Genomic DNA, 25039 nt, shown 5'->3' with positions numbered 1-25039 from the left:
CTGCTAAGGTCCGCTTTATATCCATGCCATGTCTAGATTTCTTGATCTGGATACTCTGGTGCCAGACGTTGGACAATGACATCCTCTAGTAACGTTAGGATGAGCTTCCAGACTCCAAAGCAAACACAGAGTCGCAGATTCTCAGCCTAGCCTGCCTCACAGGCTGTTATAGGAGGAGAAATGTGCAAGATTTGTGGGTGTTTGGGCTGATTCACGGGATAATAAGTCCATAAATAAATAAGCTGCCTCGGGTTCCTTGCAGAAAAAGGCAGGATAGAAATACAGATATTGATATAAGAAACGGCTTCATTCTTCCTGCCACTCACAAACCTTTGCCAAAAGCAGCAAACAAAATGACGCCAATGGATGCGTGTGTTGTAGGATATTTATTTGTAAATACAAAACCAAAGTTTGTCGCCATATAACAGCGAATGGGAACATTTACAGTTATCTCCAACTCCATCTCGATCAAGTTAATGTTAAATACAAAAACAAAACAAAAAGAACAAAAGGTCATAAAAAATAAAAGAATATACACATTCGAAAGAGCTTATTCCAGTATAAAGTTACTGAGGTCGGCTCAAACGCCGCTCTCCTCTTCCGTAAACAGAAAGAGGGTGTGGGGGGAGAGGGCATGCCTTCGGAAAACTGGAAGCTTGCAGCCCCACCACTGGCAAGCACCCGCGTGCCGCACAAGGAGAGGAAGCCCTTACCCTTCTTCGTACCAGCCAGCTTCCCTTCCGCTCCCAAGCATCAGCAGGGAAAGAGAGACCCACCCACTTCGCTCAGGCTAACGACCTTGCAGGAGAGAAACAAAGGAAACAGGAAACGAACGGACTTGAAAAGGGTATCCTACCAAGATGATGCCCGGAGAGAATCCCTGGGGGACTGGACATGCTCCAGGGCAAGGCCTCTCGCACCGCGGTGCCCCTCTGTGGGCACCTTCAAGGCATTTGTGGGCCAGACACCCCCATCGAGACTTGGGGGGTGCGTGGGGCACGGAGGCGCATTCTGAAAGCCGTCTCGGGATTCTGGGTTGGGCAGGCACAGCAGGTGGGCAGAGCAACGAATGCCCCTTTGCGACACCGGACGTCGCCACGCCAAAAGAAGCCCTAATATAAGTCACCATGGCTAGAAGCAACTGTGTCTTGATCCGTCTAAAGAGAACTGGTTACTCCCAGGCAGCGAGCATAAGATGAACGTAGAGAGAGACACACGGAGCGATGTAGCAGCAGCTAAGACTGAGCAGAAGGGTTTCTTCTATTCTGGCCCCAGGTTACAACTGGAAGGGTTCCTACAGGAAGAGAGCAAGGCAAGGAAGATGCCGCGTACCCAGAGCAAGGAGTCACCCCTTCTGCCCACCTGCCCACAGCGGCAAGCCGGAGCCACGAAGCTGGGCGTTTGTGTCGTCTTCGTCAGCGTGTGTTTGTCTGTCTTGTTTCAATAAGGCACAGTTCAGTCGAGCGTGTTAGTTGCAAAGGATTGCAAGTCTTTGTGTCCTGGGACTTCTAGTTGCCCAGCTCACTAGTCCAAAGAAAGTTTCTCTACAGCAGAGAAAAGTTGGCTTTTGCATCAGTGGTGAGTTTTGTCTGAAGACTCGGATGAATCTGGATTGGGAGGGAGGGAGGGAGGGAGGGAGGGAGGGTGGCCTGGTCCCTGGCACTGACTGACCGATGGTGAGCCTTCAGCCGTCCTTTCCATTAGCTCTTCTCCATGGCGGCCCTGGTCTGGGAGGAAGGGAGCAGGTTCTCTCTCTGCACATGCTCAATGATGGCCATGTAGCAGAAGTAGTACTGCTCCGGGGTCTGGATGCTGAAGGCGCGCTGCATCCTCATCCGCACCACTGTCTGATAGACGTTCAGCGTGCCCACGTCTTGCAGCTGTGACAGGCAGATGTCCAGAGCACAGAAGGTACCTTGAGGGAGGAAAACAAGACTGCCACCAGCTCTTCCCCCAGGAAGGACACCCACTGGCGGCCGCGTTGGGCACTCGAGCCTCTCCCAACCCAGGGGCTGAAGACCGCTCCAGATGTGCTCTAATCTCCCAAGTGGGCAAAGGGGACATCAGAACAGGCGAGGCCAAAAAGCCAACAGGATTCATCTGAAAGCTATTATTGCATTTACTGATCCTTAGGAGAGGCATTTTGGGCTTTTAGACTAGGGGAAAAAGAGACACGCCAGCCAGGAGGCCGGTGGCTGGGGAAGAGGCGGCGTGGCGTTCCGGGGAAGCTTGGAGCATCGTCTTGGAGCACCTCCCCGAGGGCTGGTTTTGCGCATGAGACCACAGGTTCCGAACCCCTGGTCTGGCTGCTTCACGGTTCTTCTGGTAAGAGTCAGGCCTTCCCAAGGCTCACCCAGGGATGCCGCCTCTTCATCCCCTTTGCACACAGAGCGCCTCAGGTTCCATTCCAGGCAAATCCAGCTGTTACTGTTTTCAAGGGATGAGGCACCTCCTTGTTTGTTTGTTTAGAGAACCAGGTCCCCTTTCTTGCCTGTCCATCTGTCTGTCTGTCATTCATTCATTCACTTTAAAGGTTCAGGCACCTTTTGTTAATCAGGTGATGGGAAACACTTCTGCCTAATATTCCTAGGGACCTGCTGCCAAGACAGGCAAGGCTGAGCCCAGTGGACCAGTGGCCTGGTCTGAGGCAGCCTCTCGAGGCCCCTAGGCCAATGCCTTCCCCAGTTGCACGTCCCAGGATGCTCCTCGCCCCCCTGAAGCCCCTCCTCCCGGCCCCCTCACCTGTCCTGCCGATGCCGGCACTGCAGTGCACCACGATGGGTGGCCCGCCGGGGTGCCCCTTGTACCGCGGCCCCAGGGCACTGACCGCCACCCTCTGCTGCTGCTTGACAGCCCCCAGGAAGTCGATGAGCGTGGCCGCCGAGGACGGGACGCCGTAGTCAGGCCAGCTCACATACTGGAAGTGGGTTACGAGGCGCCTCTCACGACTCTGCAGCGGGAAACGGAGGAGGAGAGCGAGCCGTCATCCACCGCGGTGGCTGGCAGCTCCCCTTGCGCCCCTTCTGGGAGTCAAAGGGTCACCCAGAATGGAGACCCCAGCCTGGCTTCTGGCAGAATGTGAGCAAGAGCACAGCAGTGATCTGGAGGGGCCGTTCAGCTCAAGCACACCGGATCCTCCACTGCGCAAGAGGTTATTTCTTGTGTTCCCAGTCAGTATGAATTTTATCCCACTTGATACACTGCATGGTTACAGGTCCAGGTGTATTATATTCATGTATCCAACATGAGTTGGGTGGTGCGCATCTTGACCTGACCACACGCGGTTTCTTGTGCTAGGATGCAGTATGGCAAACAGGCACTTTGTCTGGGTCTGCATGCATGCTTTCGACGAGGCCCCCGTGACTCATTTTCGAGGTCCGTAGACATGAGGGGCATAATCCTTCCGGGGCATAGCACCTGGGTTTAATTTGCAGTGAATACACCCCCCGCCCCCAACTCAGTGCTGAACTTCAGCCAGGACATCTCGAGCACGCCTGAAGCGGGTTGTGCTTACCTCACAGTTGTAGATCTCCAAAATGGTTTTTTTGTAATGGGTGAGGTTCTCTGTCCCAAGGTTGGTGACCGTCAGGGTTCCATAGCAGGTCTGAAAGTCTTTCTCCAATGGCCAATACTGGCCACACTTCCTTCTGCCTCCTTCTTCAAGTCTGCAAGATCAAGGCAATTTTGGGGGAGGAGGGGGTATTTATCTGCTTATTTATTTCAAGTATTTTTAGCCTGCTGCTCAGCCTAAACAGTTCCTGGAACATCTTATAGATACTTCAACAGGACCATCTCTGCCTACACTCCAAGAAGAGCGTTCCTCTCTGTTTTTCTTTCTTTTTAGGTCATCACAGCTAAAAAGGATATTGTAGAGCAGGAAAAAGTACAGAAGGGGGGAACTGATATGACTGAGTGGCTGGAGCAACTTCCTTACGTGGGCAATTTGGGCAATTTTGCTCAAGAAAATGAAGGTGAGGAAGGGGAGATGTGATAGAGGTGGGCAGTTATGCATAGTATGGAAAAAGGGGAGAGTAAGGCCATTTTGTCCCATTTTATATGTTGCAATTCAGGAAGGTCATCCCATGAAATGGATTGATAGGAATTTCAGGACAGGTAAAAGGACACCCTCCGTACAACACACAGCTAAATGATGCAATTTCTGACCACAAGAGGTCGTGAAGGCTACTCCAGTTTAAAAGAGGATTAGAGCAGCCCCTGGAATGCAAATCTCTCAGTGGATATTAGTCCTGAGAGCTATATGGTACCCCATGGCTGGGGAACCTGGATTAGGGTGTCAGATCAGGGGCATATGTGGAATCTTGGGCACTCTTGTGAAGGGGCTGCTGGAGAGACTGGGGTCTTGCACCTCCCCAAAAGGGCTGCCATCACAAAATACTAATTTCCCAGAATGCAAGCTGTGGAGAATGGTAGAAAAAGCAACTCATCCAAGAGACTTGTACAAAACACAGGTGGGATCGGGGCATCCAACACAAGAGCTTTCCTCTGAACCCAGGTAAAGGTGGAGCCGGAGGGCAGAATGCTATGATGCGGCATGCCAGGCTCCTGCTTAGAAGATAATAATGGTTTAAAACCCTGTGAAATAACAACATGGAGCCCAGGAAGGGCCTGGAACCTGGGGAAGGCCAAGAGGGGTATCCCTGGACACCGTGACGGAGGCCCAGCCTTGAAGGCGATCGTCACCATGGGAGAAATTCTCCATTTCTCAGGCACAAAGAGGAGTCGAAGCCGGGCCCCTGCCATTCACACACTCACTCACTGACACACCTGCCACCTTACCTCGTTGTCATGACTATCACCAACACATTCTGCTCCCACACCATGCGCCAGAAGTCACCATAAGTGTTTTCTAAGGGCCCTGAAGAGAAACAACACCTGTTGAGATTGGGGGAAACCCTCCTCCTCCTCCTCCTCCTCCTCCTCATCTTCATATTGTTATTATTGCACTACACTGATACCTTGCAAGAAACCCAACGCAGCTCCCAAGGTTCACCTTCTCGCCATTTTGTCCTGACAACAAGAAGCCCGTGAGGCAGGCCACACGGAGAGCCAGCTGCTGGCCCAAAGTCGCCCTGTGAGCTTCGTGGTCAGGCAAGGATTAGAACCTGGATCTTCCAGGCCAAATGCTCTCGCCACCACACCTCGCTGGCTCTCCAGAAGCAATGCTCCTGCACTGAATGTCTGAGGCGCTCTCTTATGTCGAGTGAGAGCCAAGCACCCATCCAGTTCAGTTCTCTGCACACTTCTCTATGGCTGCAGGCCAGAGGTGCTGCCAGCCGCACTGGAGAGCAGCACCCAGCCCTGAGCAATTTCCTCTGCTGGACCTCTGATCTGGTTGAGAATAAAGCAATAACATTTCCAGACCTGCTCTGGGGGTGAGAAGAACATGCGTCTCTGGTGTACCTTAAGGGCTGCATGAAAAAGGAGAGCCTTACAAATGTTCTACCCTTGATTATCAATGACTTCTGCATCAGAAGCACTGCCCAGAAAGTTGCCTGCTACTTTTAGCCAGTTCATGCCTAAGTGAGGTCTTATTTTTATAAGTGAGCGGACTGGGAAGGGGCACTGGGGGGCGGGGGGCGCTTCTTCCATACCTTGCGTGCCGATGTAAGCGTTCCTCTGTTTGTACCCATCCATGAAGCTGGCATTGATATAGTCAGTCAGCTAGAGGGACACAACGGCACATGTTACTGCTAGAAGCTGGCTGGAGCAGCAACACTTGCGGAAGCTGTTCATAAGGACACACAGGGGAAGAAGGGGAGGCTAAGCAAGAACAGCTCCTACCCTCTCCCAGACGTGCTCCATAAATCCATAAAACGCCAACGCATTTCAGTCGTGGTTCAGGTCAGACTATCAAGTCTATCAAATTCTGTGGCTTCTACTCTAACTGGCCAAATATGCAACCGTGAGAGCGCAAAGGCAGCCATAAAGACCATCAATAAAAACCAGCCAACGGGGTAAAACTGTCCAGTTTCAAGGCCTTCTCAAGTGAGGTGCCATAATACCTCTGGAATAAGACCAGTGGCAGCAAGAACGGGCGGCACTTCATACCAGAACGGATCACTTTTGCCAGCCGGTCCCCCAGCTGGCACTCCCTGGGTGTCCCACACCACCGCTCCCAGCATCTCCGACCACTGGCCAGGCTGGCTGAGGCTGGAACATGCCCAAAGCAGCCATTTTGTGACGGCGCCGGCAGCCCTCCCTCACAATTCCAGCTGTGGCCACCGACCCTGGACACTTGGGTCTGACCGGTTGTGTTCTCACCACAACGCAGCTTCTCGCTCCAACTGCTTACCTCTTGGTAGCTGAACTGTTTGGACAGCTTCACCCTGGTTTGGTCAAGGCACGGCACATCTCCGTATCGGTTCTTCTCCTGGTTAAGGGGAGCTCTACATGGGGGAAAGAAAGAGCAGGCACGATGGGCAAGGAGAAAGTAGGGCAGCACCCCGAGTTCTCCCTGGGGTATGTTGAGCCCTTTCAGCTCAGGCAGCAACGCAAGGGAGCGGCAGAATCCACTTGGGATCCACTGCCGGAAGTCAGATATTTGGGCCAGCACCTTCACTATGCAACTGTGTAACAAGATCTCCTACCAAGTGCAAAAGACGGATTGCGCCTGGCCCTTGACTGCACCAAGATCGATACAATGCAGGTGTTGCTTTCTCTTAGCTGCCAAAACAAAACATTCCTACTTGCTTGGCTGTTCTGCCTGTTGTTTAGGATTCACTGATTCCCTTGTTTGCTCACAGGCTGAACAGCTTTTAGGCTTCCTACCTTGCAATGTTACCATTGTTACGATCTGGTAGTTATGGTTTGGTTTTGTAATTTTATATATGGTACTCTTGGGCCGCTTGTAGCTTGTAATTTGTTTAGCACAGAATTGCTGATAAAGAAATTCATCCCGGGCCATGCTTCCTTCCACGGGGACGTACCCTGCCTCCTTTCCCGTGTCTGGTGTTTTCCCACCTTCGGTGCAGTTTTCCCCCACTCCAAAAGGTAAAAACGGCCTTTCCCAGTGAGTGTCAGTGAGAACGTGAAGATAAAATGCGCTGGCCTTTTAGTCCTGCCTCTTTGGCCTTCCACCTTTCGCCCCCTTGCCCAGCACAGAAATGCCAAGAGCTTCTCCAAAGTGGGAAGTGGTCCCTGGACTGAAGAAGCTCAGCCACTCCGATCCAAGCCTTTCCACCAGGCTTTGGAGGGCCCACGAGCTGCACCACGTTCAGCGAGACGCTGTGGAAACCGGCTGGGGAGGAGAGACCGAGCTTCCCCCGTCATCACTCCCTGTTCTCCCTCCTCTTCTCTCCACTGGCCGAGACAGCGGGGCCCTCGCTCCCCCAGAGAGCACGCCCCCCACTTACAAGGAGCAGACGAACGTGCCCGACGGATTCCTCCGCCGAATCCCCTCGTACTCTTCGTAGATGCCCCGCTTCTGCTTCTGCCTCACGTGCTCCGTCACCTCCTGCACCGTCATGGCTTTCGGCCCCGGGACGTGCACCGAGCCGTTGTCGCGGGGCGCAGCCAGGGGCACCAAGATCAGCTCGTCGAGGGGATCTGGGTGCCCGTTTTGCTGTGGGAGAAACCTGCAGTTCCAGCTGTGGGGATCCAGCTTGAGGGATCCACCCAGGTACTCCGGAAGACATTCCTGGGGGAGGTGCTGTTTCAGCTCCGACATCTTCACCATCTGAACCTGTGTGTGAGTTTGGGGTGTGGGCAGAGAAAGAGATGGGGATGCATTAAACCGTCATATGCAACTCATCTGAATAGCAGATCGATCTCAAGACGGAAATGTGACTTGAAGACAGGGGAGCTCCTGCCAAAACAAACTTTCTGCTTCCAGCAAGCCTTTGTGCGTGGAAGCGTCTACCCAACCTCCCTACTTCTTTCCTGGGGAATCTCTTCTGTGCTGCACAGTGTTAAACAGGCACCTATCCTTCCAGATCCCGGTGAGGTCGGATGCCTGCACACTCACCCTTTCTCGGAGTTTCTCTTTGAGCAGCAGGCTGATGATGGAGTAGGGAACGCGGAACCACATGGGGGCCCCCACGATGAAGACCTTCTTGAGGCGGGCTGGAAAAGCTCCCTGCACAGGGGGTGAGGAAGAAAGACGGCTACAGCACCGACTGCAGTGGGAATGGGCCACCGAGTGCTCGGACAGACCCGACACTATATTCACAAGATAATTCAGAATGCTTAATTGGGCTGGTTCATCTCTGAGATTCAACAGGATGTTAATCAACATGGGATTGTATTTCCTTGGGCTCCAAGATCACTGTAGATGGGGACTGTAGACAAGAAATTAAAAGACGCTTGCTCCTTGGGAGCAAAGCTATGGCAAATCTAGACAGCATACTAAATGCAGAGACATCACCCTGCCGACAAAAGTTCATATAGTCAGAGCACTGGTTTTCCCAGTTGCAATGTATGGTTGTGGAAGCTGGACCATAAGGAAGGCTGAGCGCCGAAGGATTGAGGCCTTTGAATTGTGGTGCTGGAAAAGATTCCCGAGAGTCCCTTGGACCGCAAGGCAATCAAACCGGTCAGTCCTAGAGGAGATCAACCCTGGCTGCTCTTTAGAAGGCCAGAAGCTGAAGATGAAGCTCAAATACTTTGGCCACCTCATGAGAAGGAAGGACTCACTGGAGAAGAGCCCAATGCTGGGAACAATAGAGGGCAAAAGGAGAAGGGGACGGCAGAGGATGAGGTGGCTGGATGGAGTCCCTGAAGCATTTGGTGTGAGCTTGAGTGGACTCTGGGGGATGGAGGAGGACGAGAGAGCCTGGGGGAATGTGGTCCATGAGGTCATGATGGGTCAGGCATGACTTTGTGACTAAACAAAAACAAAATCAACACGGGGTAATAGAACATCTTGGAAAATGGGGCTTTTGGGTGAAAAAGTTTTCATCTCAGTGACATGCATACATCAGGGACACCCACTCTCTGCTTTCTTTTCCTCCTGCCAATAGAGGGAGACCAGTGCATACAGGAAGAGAGAAAAAGAGGAGTTCAAACTTCATAGGAGAAAAAAAAATACACCAATCCAAACATTCCAAACGTACAAAGCTGGACTGGAATGCAGTTTTGTAGCTATTTACTCCAGCAGTCAATAAGCAAGACGGAGACTTAAGTTGGCACTTGTGCCACTGAGTTTATCTATTTATTTTCAAATTTATATGCTGCTTAACAGTCCGACAGGACTCTCTAAGTGGCTAACAATATCAATATACAGCTGGCCGTGCAATTACAGGGGGAAGAGTGGAGGAAACCTGTTGGCGCACAGTTGACATTAATGTGTTAAAGCAGCATCAACAAAGCAAAGATAATCTGACAATCTAAAGACTAAGAGATCTGGAACCAAGCTTATTGGCTGTCATTGATTCAGGGGTTCTTGAACTGAAAATTAGTGTTACACATGAACCTTATATAGGAAGTTAGCAATCCAGATTTCACAGCATGATAACCAACCAACCAACCATGAGTTCTCTTCTGGGTTTTCTGTGGTTAACAATGCATGGCTAAACCTTGGCATAGGGTTCTCACATAATAGCAATTGGCAAGGATTCAACACCAACCCACACGCAACCCATGTTCGGGATTCTTCCTTCAGGCAAACCAAGCTGTTAGCATGGCAGAGAAAAGCAGACAGAACGTTTGCAATAGACTCGCTTGTTTCAGATTAGAGGAAACCCAAGTTAACAACCAAGGTAATAGGTCACCTAACCTGGGTAGGGGTGGGAGATGCAGAAAGGGGATCAAGGGAGAAAGAGTACAGTTCCACTGGCCATTGTTTTAATCATGGTTAAGGGATTAGGGATGGCCATATATTAAAATAAGCTTCCACTTGAGGAATGAGGTCCTCCATCCTCCAACTCATTTTTAATCTGATGAAACTTAATTTAGTACTTCGAATGTTTGTGGTGTTTCTTTAAAGAAAAAAAAATAGGGCATTTAAATACAGGAAATGCTGGCCTTTGACTTTTCTGGGAAACGGCTTCAAGTGCCTTAATTGAACCGTGAGGAGGAAACTGGCTGTTTATACCAGTATCACCAGCCTTCTGTCATCATGTCAAGATGACCGCTTGGATTAAAAAGCCACATTTTGGACCTGTGAATCATTAATTGAATTGAGCCGCATCTGCCAGTCCATGCTTTTGGACTCCGTGGGTCATGCTGCTGAAATTAGTCATATCACTTCCCCAAGGCCTCAGGGGATGGGCCATTCCATGGATTGTTGACCTGGTAGTCATGTACAGGTAGTCGAAAGCATTCCCTTTTCAGCACGGCTATGCCATTGCTCCCAAAGGAAAGCACCTGGAATGTTCACTCTCAATGCCAGGAGATCAGCTCCTGGGCCTCTGAGACTCAGGGGCGCCTTTTCTGGGCAGACGAAACGTGCCTCGTGCTCCCTTGTGAGCTGGAAAGTTGGGAAGATATGGGGCCATTCTATGGGCCTTCCAAGGGCTGTCCCATGCGTATTCTCTGCCTGTCCTGGAAAGCACAGCTAGATCCCAAGGGTGCACAGGAAGGTAGCTGAATATTAGAGGGCATTTCTTAGTGGTAAAGCCACTGGACAGTGGAACCAGTCATGCAGGAGACTGGTGGACTCTCCTTCACTCTCCAAGCAACAGCTGGTCAGCCACCGAGGCAGCTCCGCGTGCCATTTTTCAGAGCAATCCGTGGCCGAGTCTCCCTCACCCATTTCTGACCTGCTCTGGAGAATCCCCCAGTTCCCCAGTGCTGCCATCATGCCCTGAAATCCACAAGCCAACAGGAGCTCATGGAAAAGCTTTCCAAAAACACAACCGAGCACACACCAGACGAGTGAGGACAGAATCCCAGGAGGCCCCCGAGCCTTTACCTTCAGTAGGTTGAGAATCTTCTTGCTGAGATCTAGCTCAAAATTGGTATAGTGGGAACCTGCCATGTCATATATAAATACCAGGCCGTTCCGCTGAGTTTCGAAGCTGAGGATTGGGGGACGGAGTAGGGAGGAGAAGAGAGAAGGGAGGCAGATTACTGCTGGGGGAGTAACACACCAAGCTGTAGTAATAACATCTCACTTTTACGACTAATAGACCAGTGTTAAGAAGCACTACAGGCAGAGATACTAAAGGCACAGATTGGGTTGATCTTCAGAGCTTCCTAAGCCACATTCCCCCCCCCCCCCCGCCCAGTTTGTTAAATAAACCTAAGTCAATGCACCATAGTTCAGACTTAATGGCGAGGCCAGCTTAAGATAAGCCAGGAATTTTGTGCCAAAACCAGCCCAGAAAACAGGGGTATGCCAGCAAATATGACCTCAGCCGCAACGCTTGGTCACAGTTTTGTAAACCCTAATTCATTAAGTTTCGAACAACTGCCTGGACCAAGCATTGGCCTATATTATTCAAAGCCGTCTTAGCTTTTAGATCCAGAAGGCATTGTCCTACCAGATTAACTGCCTGGAGGCATTACAGCCGGATAGCTCAGCTCCCGTTTTACAGCCCGCATTATTTAACAACAACGAGACTGATGCGGCACTCTAAAGATCAACAGATTTATGGTGGCATAGATTTTCACGGATTATTCCATACATCTGTGCCACACAGCTTCGTTGCGTTTCAGTTTGCCCCGAAGTGGACTTAAAATGCTGCTCAGGGCAGCGATTGGGTGGGGAACCCAGAAGCGATACCTGGTGAGGCGCATTGAACCCCAGCAGAGCTTTAGAAACAAAACGCCCTGAATACGTAACACCGCCTCACGGGGGTGGGGGGGACCTGAGCCTCCCAGAGGCCTAACTGCAGCCCCCATCAGCTCCAGCTCTGCAGAGCGAATGACTCCAGCAGTCATTATTTCAAAAGACCCTTAACAGCACCTTGAGGACGGGAGTCATACGCTCCAGCAACATCTGGAGGCCCACATCTGTTCCCACGCCTGGGTTTGGTGGGTCAGCGGTTGGATTCAGCTTGAGGCAACTCTGCATCCTCCCTTGGGCTCTGCCTCGCCTTTGGGCCACCTTCAAACTGATCGCCATTACTGGGAGAATGCGCTGCTTACGGCCAAGACGACGCGACAGAACCACCGCCGCCACCACCAGATGGCATTCCCCCACCGCCGCGGAGCTTGGGCAGGCGGAGGGCTCGCCCCCACCCTGCGGGAGGGAAGGCGCAGGCAGCTGGTTTGGATGGATCGCTAGACCAGGTGGACCATTGGGCTGATCTGGCAGCGCTCTTCTTCTGTCCTTCCGCTCTAAACTTCCGTAGGGAGTGCTGCTCATGGCTCACGGGTAGGGGGAAGGACGCCCTTTTGGCCATGTGCGGCAGGCTCAGGGCCCCAGCCAGACACCAGCAATGCCTCCTTCCAGGGCACTCCATTCCATCCCCACCCCGTCCTCCCATGGCCGTTCCTTCTCTCCTCTTGTCTTCCAGCGTGCTGTGACCATTACACAGACTCAGTCCTCATGGCTGCTTGGGGGAGAGGATGGTTCTGCCTATCCTTCCAAACGCTGTTGGCCTGCAGCTCCCAGGAGCCTCAGCTAGTGGAGCTAAAGAGAAAGGGTCATGGGAATTGCAGTTCAACATACAGAGGCCACAAATATGCTCACCCTGCATTATGAGCTAGGGGGTCCCATCGCTGCATTGGGCAGGGTCCCTGCAGCTTTACAGTACTTTTCTAAATCTTGGGGCTTCTCCTCCAGGCTTGCTGAGGGCTCCCCCTTGGGTGTGTGGGCGCCATTTTGGCTACGTAAGCCAGGGTGGTGCAGTAGTGAAGAGCGTGGGACTGGGACTCAGAGGATCTGGGTTCGAGTCCCCACTCAGCCGTGGAGCCAACTGGATGTCTTTGGGCCAGTCACAGACACTCAGCCCAGCCTACCTCACAGGGCTGTTGTTGGGATAAGACTGAGAACAGGAGGAGAAGAAAGACGGAGGCCGTTTTGAGTTCTTTAAAAAAGAGAAAGGCAGGGTTTAAATCTAAAATTAATAAGACCTGAGATCACCTGTTAGTATTTATCATATGAAGCATTTATTTTGGTATTTTTTATCAGGAGGAGTATCTTAGAAACATAGACACTGAGCAAGTCAGAAGGGGTCTCCCGGACCATCTAGTCTGACCCCCGGCTCCAGCCGGCTCCACAAGCCTACCATGCACTTACTGTCCTGATAATGAGGGACTCTTTTAGCTTCAGCCATTGGGTGGTATCCAAATGAAACCGATAGACAATTTTATTGATTATAGTTCTTTTCATATCTACTCAGACGTAAATCCCATTAATTCTACTGTTAGTTCAATATGCATCCCACTGCAGCTACAGTTGGGAGAAGACAAATATTATACTTCCCAAAACGTTAATAAAGTTGCAGAAAGGTTCTCTCTCAATCCTGCCAACTCCCTGTCCTTCCACCAGTAAATGCAGCAATCTAAGTACTTAAGACAATGTAAGTAGTTAAAATCTTATCAAAGTTAACAGAAGCCTCATCCCCTGAAGTTAAGCCAAGCTCAACACTTTTCCTTTGCTTGGGTCTGACCCCATGTCAGATGGCAAGGCAAAACTAAATCATTTCTTTAACAATCAAAAACCTGTAAGCGCAAATGCAGGTGTGCGCACACACCGCCCCCCCCCCCCACCCACACACAGGTTGTAGGAAGCGAAGGGAGAAGCACGCTGAGGCCAAGAACGCAAACGTCTCACAGGAGTACAAAGCCCCTACTCACCTTTCCACGGCCCTGTCCAGCAAGTAGAAGAGAGCCTGGAGTACCACATGCTGGACGCTTTTGTTGGGGTGGTGCAGCTTGGCTGTAAAGAGGGCAATTGACGCTCCCGAAGGATCCCGCACACTCTGCAAAGAAGCCAACAGGGAAAGGTCAGCCATGGCGTCAAAGAGATGAGTGCCAATGCCTAGAGACTCGGAGGGAGGAAACTAACGGGAGAGCCTTTTCGGTGGTGGCTCCCATCTTTGGAATAACTTCCCTGTTGTGGACTGCCTGGCACCAACTTTGCCATCTTTTCAGTGCCAGGTTAAGACAGGCCTCTTTCCAGCGGTCTTTAAAGACCTCCTTGGTCATTCAGGGGCCTGATACAAGGTCAAAGGAGTCATGGGAAAACAGTAGAGTTCTGAGCACCGGGTGCCATCCCCTGGAGCTAAACCCCCAAACTGAGTCAGGACAATGGCTACAATAAAATGAGCACCTCACAACATTAGTTTGTTTCATTTATATCCTGCCTTTTCCCCCAGGAAGCCTGACAGAATTTGGCTATTGGATGTCATAAAAATAGTAATACTACTGCTACTAATAATACTACTACTAGCAGTAGTGATTTTTCCTTATCCCCATTTGTATCCTTGCTGTAACCCTGTGGGGTCTGGTGCGAATCTATCACTGGCCTAAAGTTATTCGCTCCCGCGAGCTCCACAGGTGAGCTGCCACTCAAGCCCAGCTCTCCCCAGCCCCCCATGAGCACACTTATACCATGCCAGCTGCACAAGCAGAACAACAGCCTGGCCACACTCACCAGAATCGTGAATTTCCCACTAAGCAGCTCCGATCGAAGGGGCTCCTCGTGGGGTTTCAGCTTCACGATCCCTTCCTTCAGCCTGGTTTCCTGAGATGGGAGGAATCACGCTCTTTCAGGCATCCACAACAGAAGCCAAAGGCAAACAAAGCTGCTTTTCCAGTCTGCTGTTCGAAGCCGAGTGGCTATTGTAGGAGTCACACGCAACCTCCCATCACACCTGCCTTCTCTAGGCCAAACCTCATGGCTGATCTTGCCTGACTGGTTTGGGCAGATTGGACACAAACAGGGACAGCTCCTCCCTAAGGAACGAGTGTAACTCATAAATAAAGCATGGAATGGCATGCAGGCGGCCTCGGGTTTGATCAGCAGAAACTCCAGCTAGGCCAGGAAAAGCCTGCACATCTGAAACCACAGAAAGTCACTGCTAGTTAGTGTCATCCACACTAAGTCAAAATGGACTAGTAGCTTGACCCCATAGAAGGCAGCTTCATGTCTTTTCTCCCACATCTGAGAATCAACAGCGTTACAGCAGGGGGACGCAAGCAGAGAGAACAGGATGTGGGAATCTGCTTTGCTGTGGTCCACGAAACCAACCTCCTGCCCAGAACCCAACAGCTGAGCAGAATCCTGGAATTCTCATTGCTCGGGGCTGAGAGAGGACATGGGAGAAAGTCGCTAGCCCTCAGGGACATGGGTGGAAAAATCAGCCTGGGAAAACACAGCAGCTGTTTCTGTACCCAGCAGGGCTGCCCGAGCAATTTAGCAATCACAGGAGAAATCTTAACAGGAAGCGGCTACATAATGAAGTCCCACTGGAGCATTAGCTCCATATTACTTACACTGACTGGCAACAGTTCCCCAGGATTTCAGGCAGAATTCTTCCCCAGCCCTATCTCGGATTGCCAGGAACCGAAACTAGGACCTTCCACACTGAAGGGAACGACCACCACCACCTTTTGACCACCTGTTGCTCTCAGCCATGAGTCCCTCCAAAAACCTAGAAGGGGGCAGTAACCTCTGGAGCGCCAGTGGAAGGGGTCTTTTCTTAGAGGACGGGGCACGTCCCTCTGAAGCTGCCCTGACAGTCTCGCCCCACCTACCCGGTAGGAATGGAAGAGCTCGATCGCGCGAAGGACATCAAACTTCCTAGCCATGAGGAACTTGACGGCCACATTCCAGGAGAGTGGGGACACATTGTACTGGACTGTCCACTTGTTGATCTCTTCCAGAAATTGCTTGGTGGCCTATCGAAGAGGCAAAGGGAAAAACACTGTGAGGATTTCTACGTATCAACACGCCAAAGCGGAATCCATTACACAAACCATTCCAGGCTTTGCAAGAGACGTGGGGTGAAGCTGGATGCAAGGGGACTGTCTTCCATTTATTTGTATATCCTGTTTTTAATTTTCCAGCAAGGAAAGAAAAAACTCGAGGGGGTAAGAAAATATACACAGTGAAGAGGAGAAAAGGTCAAAAGGAAAGATCTCTCCCTCTCCTGCGGACTGGTTTTTGCTGGCTGTTAGCTCAGAAGTAGAATAAGCTTTACATCTCTGCTCTATACACACATAAATGAGGTTTATTAAGCGGAAGGGGACCAGACCGCTCCTGTGCCTAAGGAAAAATTAGGCAGTAAATTGTGATGACCAATTGCTACAAAAGGTGCAGAGATCTTTGGCAGAAAGAGGTACAGAAATGAAATAAACAACAAGAACAACATGTCTGTTTTTCCTTTGAAGACTCGTAGTAGCCAGGCAGGGAAAACAACTGGAACCACGTCCACAGGGAAAAGGCGGAGCGGTTTGGCCCTCTCTGCCATGTTGATCTCTGTGCCATCAAGTCACCTCCGAGTTAGCAAGACCCCATGAATGAGAGGCCCCCGAAATGTCCCGTCCTCCACAGCCCTGCTCAGCCCTGGTAAATGCCGGGCTGTGGCCGCCTTGATGGAGTCCGTCCATCTCTTATGTGGTTTTCCTTTTCTGCTCTGCCTACCACAACATGTATGTGTCTGTTGCACAACTGCCTCACCATCCATAATCATGCAAAAATATATGTAAGGAAAGGGAAAGGGGAGGAGAGACTCAAAGAACCGATGTGCAGAGCAGCCCCAAGCTGCCCCGATCTTTCTGCTGAAAGCAGATCCTGCCAGACCACGTAAAAATTGTCTTGAGACCACCCAGAGCGATCAGAAGGTCTTTCTTGCTGAAACAATGAGTTTAACTTCTTTCTGTTTGTGGAGGTCAGCTCCCTAAAACTAAAATACAAACCCGTCCATCTGAATGTGGGGAGTTTCATTAAAACAGGTCATTGGCACAGCATGCATTACTAGCTCATGGAGATGCTCTCTGGCTTCCTCATGTTGGGGAACTGGTCATTATTCCCATTTTTCAGATGGAAAGTTGAAGTGGGGAGCCCTCACAAGAGACCAGCGGTGGGAAATGGGGTCTCCCACATTTCTAGCTGCTGTGAGGCCAGTCAGCTTCCTCCATCTGCTCAGCCAGATGCCACCAGAAACAGGGTTTCAAAGGACGAGCATTTTGATTGTTTGATCACAGCGTCCTAAAATTCAACTAATAATAAAACCCCAGTTAAAACAGGTCTTAAAACATTGGGAAAATAAAAAGGGGTTGGCCTGGTGCAGAAAAGAATAAAGTGACAGCACCAAGCAAAACTCTCTAGGGAATGAATTCCACAATCGGGGTGCCACTGCAGAGAAGGCCCTGCTCTGGGTATCCACCCTTCTAATCTCCTTCAGGGAGGGCACCTGGAGAAGGGCGACTGCCCCAGATCTTAAGGGGCAGGCAGCCACATATGGAAGGAGACACTCCTTCAGGCAACCAGGCCCTCAGCTGCTTAGGGCTTTCTAGGTCACCTCCAGCACCTTAAATTGGGCCCGGACTTCAAGTGGAAGCCAGCGTAGGTGGAAAAGGACTGGTGCCACATGTTAGATTTGCACCAACAGTGTGGTGGTGGGGCCTCCGCAAGGGAAACCAACCCAAACCATGTAATTCCAGATGGAGGATGGATGGATGGATGGATGGATGGATGGGAAGAAACAGGAGAAAGAATACAAGATCTGTATAGGCAAACCAGGTTCCCTCAGCTGCTTGGGATTACAGTTCCTAGCCAACATAGCCATCGGCCTCTGCGGGGAGCCAGGCTGGGGGAGCCCGACTGCAAAGTGTGTGCTCAGAATGAAATACAACGGTGACGGGCCTTGTGCTCCAGCCCACCCGGAAGGTGCCAGATCCCAAGTCGTCTGGCAGCAAAGCCGGCACCTCCAACCGGAAGCTCCAACCCGACCCTAAACTGCAGGCTTCTCGGAGAACTGTATTTCCATTCATTTTTAAGACAGCTTGAGCGCTTCTGTGCTTGAAGGACAAACATATTTCAGAAGTGACTCATGGAAAAAACAAGAGGTTTGTGTTCCTTTTGCATCAAACCTCTCCTTGGCAAAGAAAGCAGCCACTGTTAAATGCCTCTCCGCTTTGTGGGAGCCAGTCCCTCTGTCCTGAGCTCAGGGCATGGCCTCCCATCCACACCAGCAGCGAGAAATCCCTTGGCTCCCAAAGCAACGCCAGCCGCCGTTGGGAGCGCGAAAAGCAGGGAGTCATCTGAGCAGCCCCAGCGGATCCTTTCCACAATCCCCGCCGTGCCTCCCGCTCGCCCAGGCAGACCGCGTTTCACTGGAAAACGCTCCGGAGGCAGCATTGCTACCATCCTGGGGAATGCCTCCCCATTTCACATTTCTTGGAGCCCTGCACTTCTCAGGAAATCGGCCTTTCAAGACGCTTTTTGTTTCAACGCAGCGAGCAGGTGCAAAGGATTAAGGGCTCAACAGAAACTCCACGCACACTTCTGGTGCATCCCAAGTTTTCCATGCATCCGGCAGAACAAACCTCAAAAGGCCGGGCCCTTTTGAAAACACTAGAAAAGTACAAGCAGGAAATGCCATGATTTCAGCCCTTTGTCACAATGACTGAGGACTGCGTTCCTCTTTAGAGGAAGCACCCAGCCATGGGGCCGGGGGGAGAGAGGGGGGAGCTCCTCGGTCTTGAATCCTGCTTCCTGGAAGCATCCATTCGGTCCCTCTGGGAAACACAATTCTAGAGCAGAAAATGGATCCCGCCACTCGTCCCTTCCATGCTTGGCTCTCTCTTTGCAGTGGAGAGGGGTGTCTCCCAGCTGCCTGTTTTGAAAAAGGGATCTATTGACTGGTAAATAAAGGCAGATTTGCAAGGGTGAACGCCTAAGAGGCAAAAAACCCAAAAAAGCAGACTTCTAGGTTACTCCGTATTCGTTGCTCCTCAGAGGAAAGCCGACGCCAGTATTGTCAATGCAAACAATATTTCACCTGGGGAGTGTGCAAACCTGTTAGGGGTTGGATGCACCTGGATTGATTTCCAACCAGTGCTGAGCCTGGATAGACTTGGGGTGGTATTTTCTAATGTTGATACTGGACGCAGGATCAGCAAACTCCATGTGGTTGGGACCAAGAAAAGAACTGGGAGCGTGTTACTCCCCCATGAGTCGGTTGTTGCTTTTGACATGCCCCTGAGACTGTGTTACATTGCTGGGAGCAGCAGAACCCCCAAATTTGGATTGGATTTGGATGCGAGGAAGTCCTTCCTGACAGTTCGGACTCCGAGGGTGTGGAATGGGCTTCCACGGGAGGTGGTGGAGGCCCCATCGGTGAGGGTGTTCTAGGATAGGCTGGACATGCACATGGTGGGCATGTCATGAGAGGAGCCGGGGGTCAGACTAGATGGCCCAGGAGACCCCTTCTGACTCACTCTGTTTCTATGTTTTAAATCCTTCCCTCCCAGAAGATGCATTTCAGCCTTTTTGAATGGAGCAGAGAGGAAACTGAGCTGGGAAACCACCAGACTACCCAACAAGCCCCGGAAGGCCTGCCAGTGACCCAGGAAAATCAGATTTGTTCCCCAAGTCTACGGTTCCGAACCCCTGATTGAAAGAGAGAGCACTGCACTTCGTGACCTCACTTGGTACAAGCCAATCTGCCCTCGCAGGACAATTCCACGTCATTCTACTACCCCCGCAAACCAGATTTCAGTTTCAAAAGCAGTCATGGAGCTAGCTGGTGCTTCTAGCTTTTGGTGGCTGGAAAACCCCCCAGTTTCTGGGGGCCATTCCGTGTTGCCTGCCATGGATGTGGAGCATCCATCCCGGCCAGACTGCACCCTGCCATTTCTCTGTTTTTGGCTGGAATGGCTTGAGCGGAGGGGCTCGGGAGGGAGAATTGAGGAGAGGGGCAAATGCAGCAGATTTTCACCCTGGAAAGGGACATTGCCAGCCAGGTCTGTGCAGTAATAAAGGGAAAAGAGGTTCCAGAACAGTCTTTATTTCCACCCCTCTCAGAAAGTGAGCACACACCTCCACCTCTCTGTCGATTCTCCCTTCCTTGTTCGCCAGAAGCTGTGGAAGGCACTGCAGGGAGAAAATGGCTTGTTAAACCATTAGGGGTCGCAAGCCTACTCTTTTTATTTATTTATTTTTGATTTATATCCTGCCTTTTTCCTACCAAGGGCTCAAGGCAGCTGACAGCATTCTCCTCCTCCATCTTCTCCCCACAACAACAACCCTGTGAGGTAGGTTGGGCTGAGAGTCTGTGACTGGCCCAGAGTCACCCAGTGGGCTCCATGGCTGAGCGGGGACTCGAACCCGGATCGCCTGAGTCCCAGTCCCGTGCTCTAACCACTGCACCACACCGGCTTAACTACTATTCCCCAGGACCGCTTTTCAGGTATTAAATGATTTATGGATGTGAGTTTTGACCGACTCCCATTTTAGCATGTCTTGATGCTCCTCCAAAAATGATTCGCACTGTTCCACTGGCATTAGTGGTGGGTGCTGTTCTCTGCCCCTTCTCTTGACCTCCCCTTCCATCGCACAATAGGAATATTTAGGCTCTTCAGAGTGCTTTCAGTTGCTAGCACAGCCTTCCCAAACCATCTAAACATGTTGGACTGGAGCAACCATCATACCTAGAGTAGCTGTGGAGTATGGAACTTATCATCCAGCCCATCTGTGGGGTACCAAGGTGGGCTTCTACTATTGTCTAGTGGGTTTTGCCAATGCCAGTTTCACCCTGTGAAGGACAGGAGTTGGGGAAGCTGAGGTCAGGGGACGAAATCCGGTCTCTGGCAGTTCCCAGAAGGCCGTGCCCCTTTGCCCGACTCCACTTCTTTCCTCCAAACCAATGTTTGGTGGTTTCGCAGCTTCAGCTCCATTCTTCTCCCAAATCAAATGCTTCTCTCTCAAGGCTCAGTTACTGGCAGTAAGAGATGTAGGCTAAAATTGGCTGATCTTTTTGGCTCCACTCCCACTGCACAAAAGCTGGGAAACCAGCAAACAATCGGTGCTTGGAAGAAAGGGCAACACCATCTGGGGAAGCAGCCCAGAGCATCCCAAGGTCTGGATTCGTCCCACTGGCCCCAGGCACCTGCAGCAGGAGCACAACTTCTTGCTCCCCTCAAAACAAGGGCAGCAAGCCTGGATAGAAACCAGAGTGTTACCATTGCTGCAGAGCTGGCAAGCTGATCTCAAGAATTAGGAGGGCTAAGAAGTTAAGAGGGAGCCCTGAATGTGAACAAGGTCTCGCACATGTTTAGAGTGGCAGTGTGGTGTAGTGGTTGGAGTGCCAAGGAACTCTGGGTTGGAACCCCAGAGGGGAAGACCTTGGACCTCAGGCCATCTCTCAACCAAGCCTACCTTAGAGAGTTGCCATAAGCATCCAAATAAGAGGGACCCATGGAGAAGAATCACATCTGTTGCTATTTGGAAGAGGGGCAGGACAGGAACAACAGAACAAACATTACACCACCCTGAGTGAGAAGGTCATTTGCAGTGATGACTGGCCATAAACCTCATCCTCACAAACACACCTGCCTGGATTTCTCTTTTCTCCTCCCTGGGGAGGCAAAATCTTTTGTCTTTCTTTCCTTCCTTCCGCTGAGCCCCCAGGCTTTCCACCCACCCACTCACCCACCCATCTCCTCTCTGCCAAAATTATCTCATCAGGTCCCTTGGCTCAGCCTCCAGGCTCTCCGGAACAGGTGGCGAGTCTCACATTCTGTTAACAACAACACTGGCACATCCTGCTTCAGGCAGATGGACTACGGTATCCTGGGATGGGAAAACTCCAGCTGTGTGGCCATGAAACGGGGGAAGGACCACAAGCCCCAATATGTCACCCAACTGCAAGAAGACAGTGCAAGCTGGCATGCCGTGTTTTCCACTGCCCCAAACCCCTTTGATGAAACCTGAAACCATCTCGGCGCCCACTCTCTCAAGATGGTAATCATGTAAACACCAAGACTTGCTATCGGCAAGTTACTCCTTCTCCCCCACCCAACATTTAGTAACCTCTGCCGGATTCAGATAGCAGAACTGCCAGAATGCCTCTTGGGTGAGCTTTCAGTTGGCCTGATAAAGGCATTACCCTGATGTGGATTTCGACGTTTTGCTGACAGCCAATATGCCTAAGTTGTTTCTTGTACGGACCCGTCATGAAAGCCATGCAAAACCCTCGTATACTTAAAATACACACTTGCACCCAGAGCTTGTGTGAAGCTCCTCAAAATGACCTGAATGTTGCGACGGGATCACACCCCCTTTGCACTTCTAAGGAAAGTGATCATAAACTAGGAACTATATTCCTTCTCGTTTCTGCCCACAAAATCACGCCGTTATCAACTGCATGAGATTACGCCCCGGATCAAAATGCCTCGGCTCTCCCAACCCGAAAAGCACGATGGCTTTGTAGTCCAGAATCCAGCTCGTCCAAATCCATGTCCCATTGAGTGGCGCCCCGAAACGACAGATCCAGCTGGGTTTTGCAGCCTGAACCTCTCGTTAGCCGTCAGACGTGGCCTGGCTGTTCCTATGCCTGCCAGTGATGGTTGGGGTCAAATACGACCCCAGAGCAGGCGTGCAGTGCCGCTTTCGGCCTGAGGCTGGAGTGCCAGCAGGGGGAGAATTTCAAGGGCCATGTCGGAGTGACGGGCAAGAAGGCAGGGGCTGAACAATCCAGCCTACCAGCAAACCTTAGCTAATGGCTTGAACTACCTGGAACTGCATTTTAGGAAGTTCAGCATTCTGGAGCATGTACTCGACCAGCTGAGGTGCCCTTCTCCAGACATTTCACAAAATAAGGCTGTCCCAGAATAATCCCAACATGTATTTCGGCAGTTTCTTAGCTTCTGCCGTGTCTGAGACTATTACCTGCATTTGCTCAAAACAAGAACATTAAGAACTGTCATTGGAAATTAGTCTCCACCAAGGTCAGAGGTTTTTTTTTGTCTGTCTGTTTCCTTTAAATCAGTCAAGATGCACAACTGACAACTTCATGTAGCTGTAAAACATTTTAACATTGTTTCTAACCTGGCCACAGTGTTGATTATATACAATCTTATTTTAGGTTGCTTGTGGAGGCTTGCTTCTTAGGCACATTCCTAGTAAGGAATTCTTAAAAGAATAATACAGTGATATAATGCTTGCATTGGAAGGGAACCTTGGAGGACATCTAGTGCACCCCTCTGCCCACTTCAGGATGCCACTACAATATTGTGCATGCCAAGAAGCCTTGGGGAAAGAGAATTCCAGTATAAACCATGGACTCATAGCTATGCATACAGAAAATGACAGGCAAAATATTATTAATCATTATTATATATTATCTATTAGGATTTATTAGGATTACACTATTTAAAAACTGCTTTTTACAAAGATACCAGACCGGTCTACCACCACAAAATAATAGTAGCAAGAGAATGCAGACGTAAAATAATTTTTAAAACTGAAAAATATAAGAAGGTTGAACTAATCAGCTGAATGCCTGGGTCAAAGAAAAAAGCTGATTGGCACTAAAGAAATGGTTCACCAAACAGGGAGGTTCCATTCCTGGTTAATGCAACAACCAGGTTCAAAAGTAAGAACCATGGATAGTTGCCTCACAACCACACACTTCCACTTTGCATGGAATCAAGCCCCCATTCCTGGGTTGTTTCTGTGATGTGTGAACTTGGCACTCCGGGCTGTTGAGGGAGAAGCAACACAGAATTTTAACCGAGCAAAAAAAAAAAAAAAAAAGGTTTAAAATTCTGGGTCGCTTTCCCCTCAGCAATGGAGAAATGAGGCATTCTTGGGTTGTTTACTGAGTCAAGTGACTAAGAGATGGCATGCTTACATACTCCATCATCCTCAGACTTGGGACTGGAGGTACTTTTGAGTCTCTTCAAATAGCTCAGGCATGTAGAAGGAGAGGCTTTGTTTCAGATTTTCAGTCCCAAGTCATTTAATAATTTAATGAAATAAACAGGGAGTTTAGGAAAGGCTTAAGAGTTGGGGCCTTTTATTTTTTAAAAAGGGCAAGAAAAGGGGAGACATACATATAACAACCATGTCCTTGTTATTTTCTAAATCTATACACCACCCTTCATCAACAAATCACAGGACAGTGTGCAAACTACATTAAACAATTACAATACTAAAAAGACTTAACACCACAACAACCCCCCACATCATCCGCAGTGTGAACAAAGGGCAGTCCTGAATCTGACACTACTGTCATTTTAAGTTGTGTTGTGGTAACCTAAATGGCTCGAACACAACATCAGCAGCTCTTGTAAGAGTCCTCCACATTGCGCTAGACATCATTTATTCCAGCACGACATTATTTTCTCTAGCAGTAATGTTGTTTTATACGCTGCCCAAAGCACACAGAGTTGTGTGTCTATTTCTTTCCTAATGCGAAAACTCAGAGCCTTGCAATTCAGTTGATGGGGGGGGGGGGGGGTAGATCCAGGACAGACCAGAAAGAAATAAAAAAGCAGAAGCACCTTCATGCTTGAACAAGCTCAGGGAGCTCGCGGCCTCAGGAAATGGCAACGGCCCCCCGATTTGGAAGGCTTTAAGCAAGGATTCATGCCCATCCACGGAGGACAGAATGACGTCAGGCCATTCTGATGTCAGGTAATATGACAACTCAATAGAAACTCCAAGTGGGGGGGGGGTGGAGAGAGAGACAAGGCCGGCGGTGGCCTTTACATCCTGTCTGGGAGCTTCCAAGAGACATCCGAGTTGTTACTGTGGGAAGCAGGAAGCCAGACGGATGGTCCTTTGATCTGATCCAGCTGACCTCATTCTGGGTTTTTATGTTTCGCTTAATGAACTGCTCGGAGGGCTTTGGCAGTTGGGTGGCACAGAAATGTAACACACACACAAACCTAACGTTGTTACTGCTCAACAGTATCCTTACCAGCCAAGGATAGCAACAACCAAGCCTTCGTATTTGTGTAATTTTTCTGGGCCTACAACGCCTATCAAGAAGACCACTTTGATCATCAGCACAAGGAAGGTGGCGCAGCCTGGCTTGCTCGAACCAACACAACTCCTAATCCATTATTGCAATGGGGACGATACTTCTCTCCCATCCCAACAGAGGACTGTTGGGACTTCCAAGGGGGTCAGTTGCACAAAGCAACAAGAAAAAATATTCCTTATTTTTGGGGGGGG

The 25039-nt window shown here is 50.4% G+C and overlaps 1 protein-coding gene across 3 annotated transcripts in view; it reads right to left on the bottom strand.

Moving 5' to 3' along the window:
* Nucleotides 1-367: 367 nt before the first annotated feature.
* PTPN9 (protein tyrosine phosphatase non-receptor type 9) overlaps nucleotides 368-25039 on the bottom strand; it is a 29962-nt gene continuing 5290 nt past the window's right edge. For all 3 annotated transcript variants that reach the window (XM_044438960.1, XM_044438962.1, XM_044438963.1), the window contains 12 exons: nucleotides 15607-15750; nucleotides 14504-14593; nucleotides 13705-13829; nucleotides 10871-10976; nucleotides 7985-8095; nucleotides 7374-7702; nucleotides 6314-6407; nucleotides 5613-5682; nucleotides 4798-4876; nucleotides 3515-3665; nucleotides 2743-2950; nucleotides 368-1915 (listed from right to left, as the gene is read on the bottom strand). In XM_044438960.1, coding sequence (XP_044294895.1) covers nucleotides 1701-1915; nucleotides 2743-2950; nucleotides 3515-3665; nucleotides 4798-4876; nucleotides 5613-5682; nucleotides 6314-6407; nucleotides 7374-7702; nucleotides 7985-8095; nucleotides 10871-10976; nucleotides 13705-13829; nucleotides 14504-14593; nucleotides 15607-15750 — 1722 coding nt within the window. In that variant the 3' untranslated portion in view covers nucleotides 368-1700. The remainder of the gene's footprint in view (nucleotides 1916-2742; nucleotides 2951-3514; nucleotides 3666-4797; nucleotides 4877-5612; nucleotides 5683-6313; nucleotides 6408-7373; nucleotides 7703-7984; nucleotides 8096-10870; nucleotides 10977-13704; nucleotides 13830-14503; nucleotides 14594-15606; nucleotides 15751-25039) is intronic.

This window comes from Varanus komodoensis, unplaced genomic scaffold (genome assembly GCF_004798865.1).
Source record: "Varanus komodoensis strain SLA01 unplaced genomic scaffold, ASM479886v1 scaffold33, whole genome shotgun sequence".
Lineage (NCBI taxonomy): Eukaryota > Metazoa > Chordata > Lepidosauria > Squamata > Varanidae > Varanus > Varanus komodoensis.
Note: the sequence above shows the minus strand (reverse complement) of the source record. Positions and strands in the feature narration are given on the sequence as shown.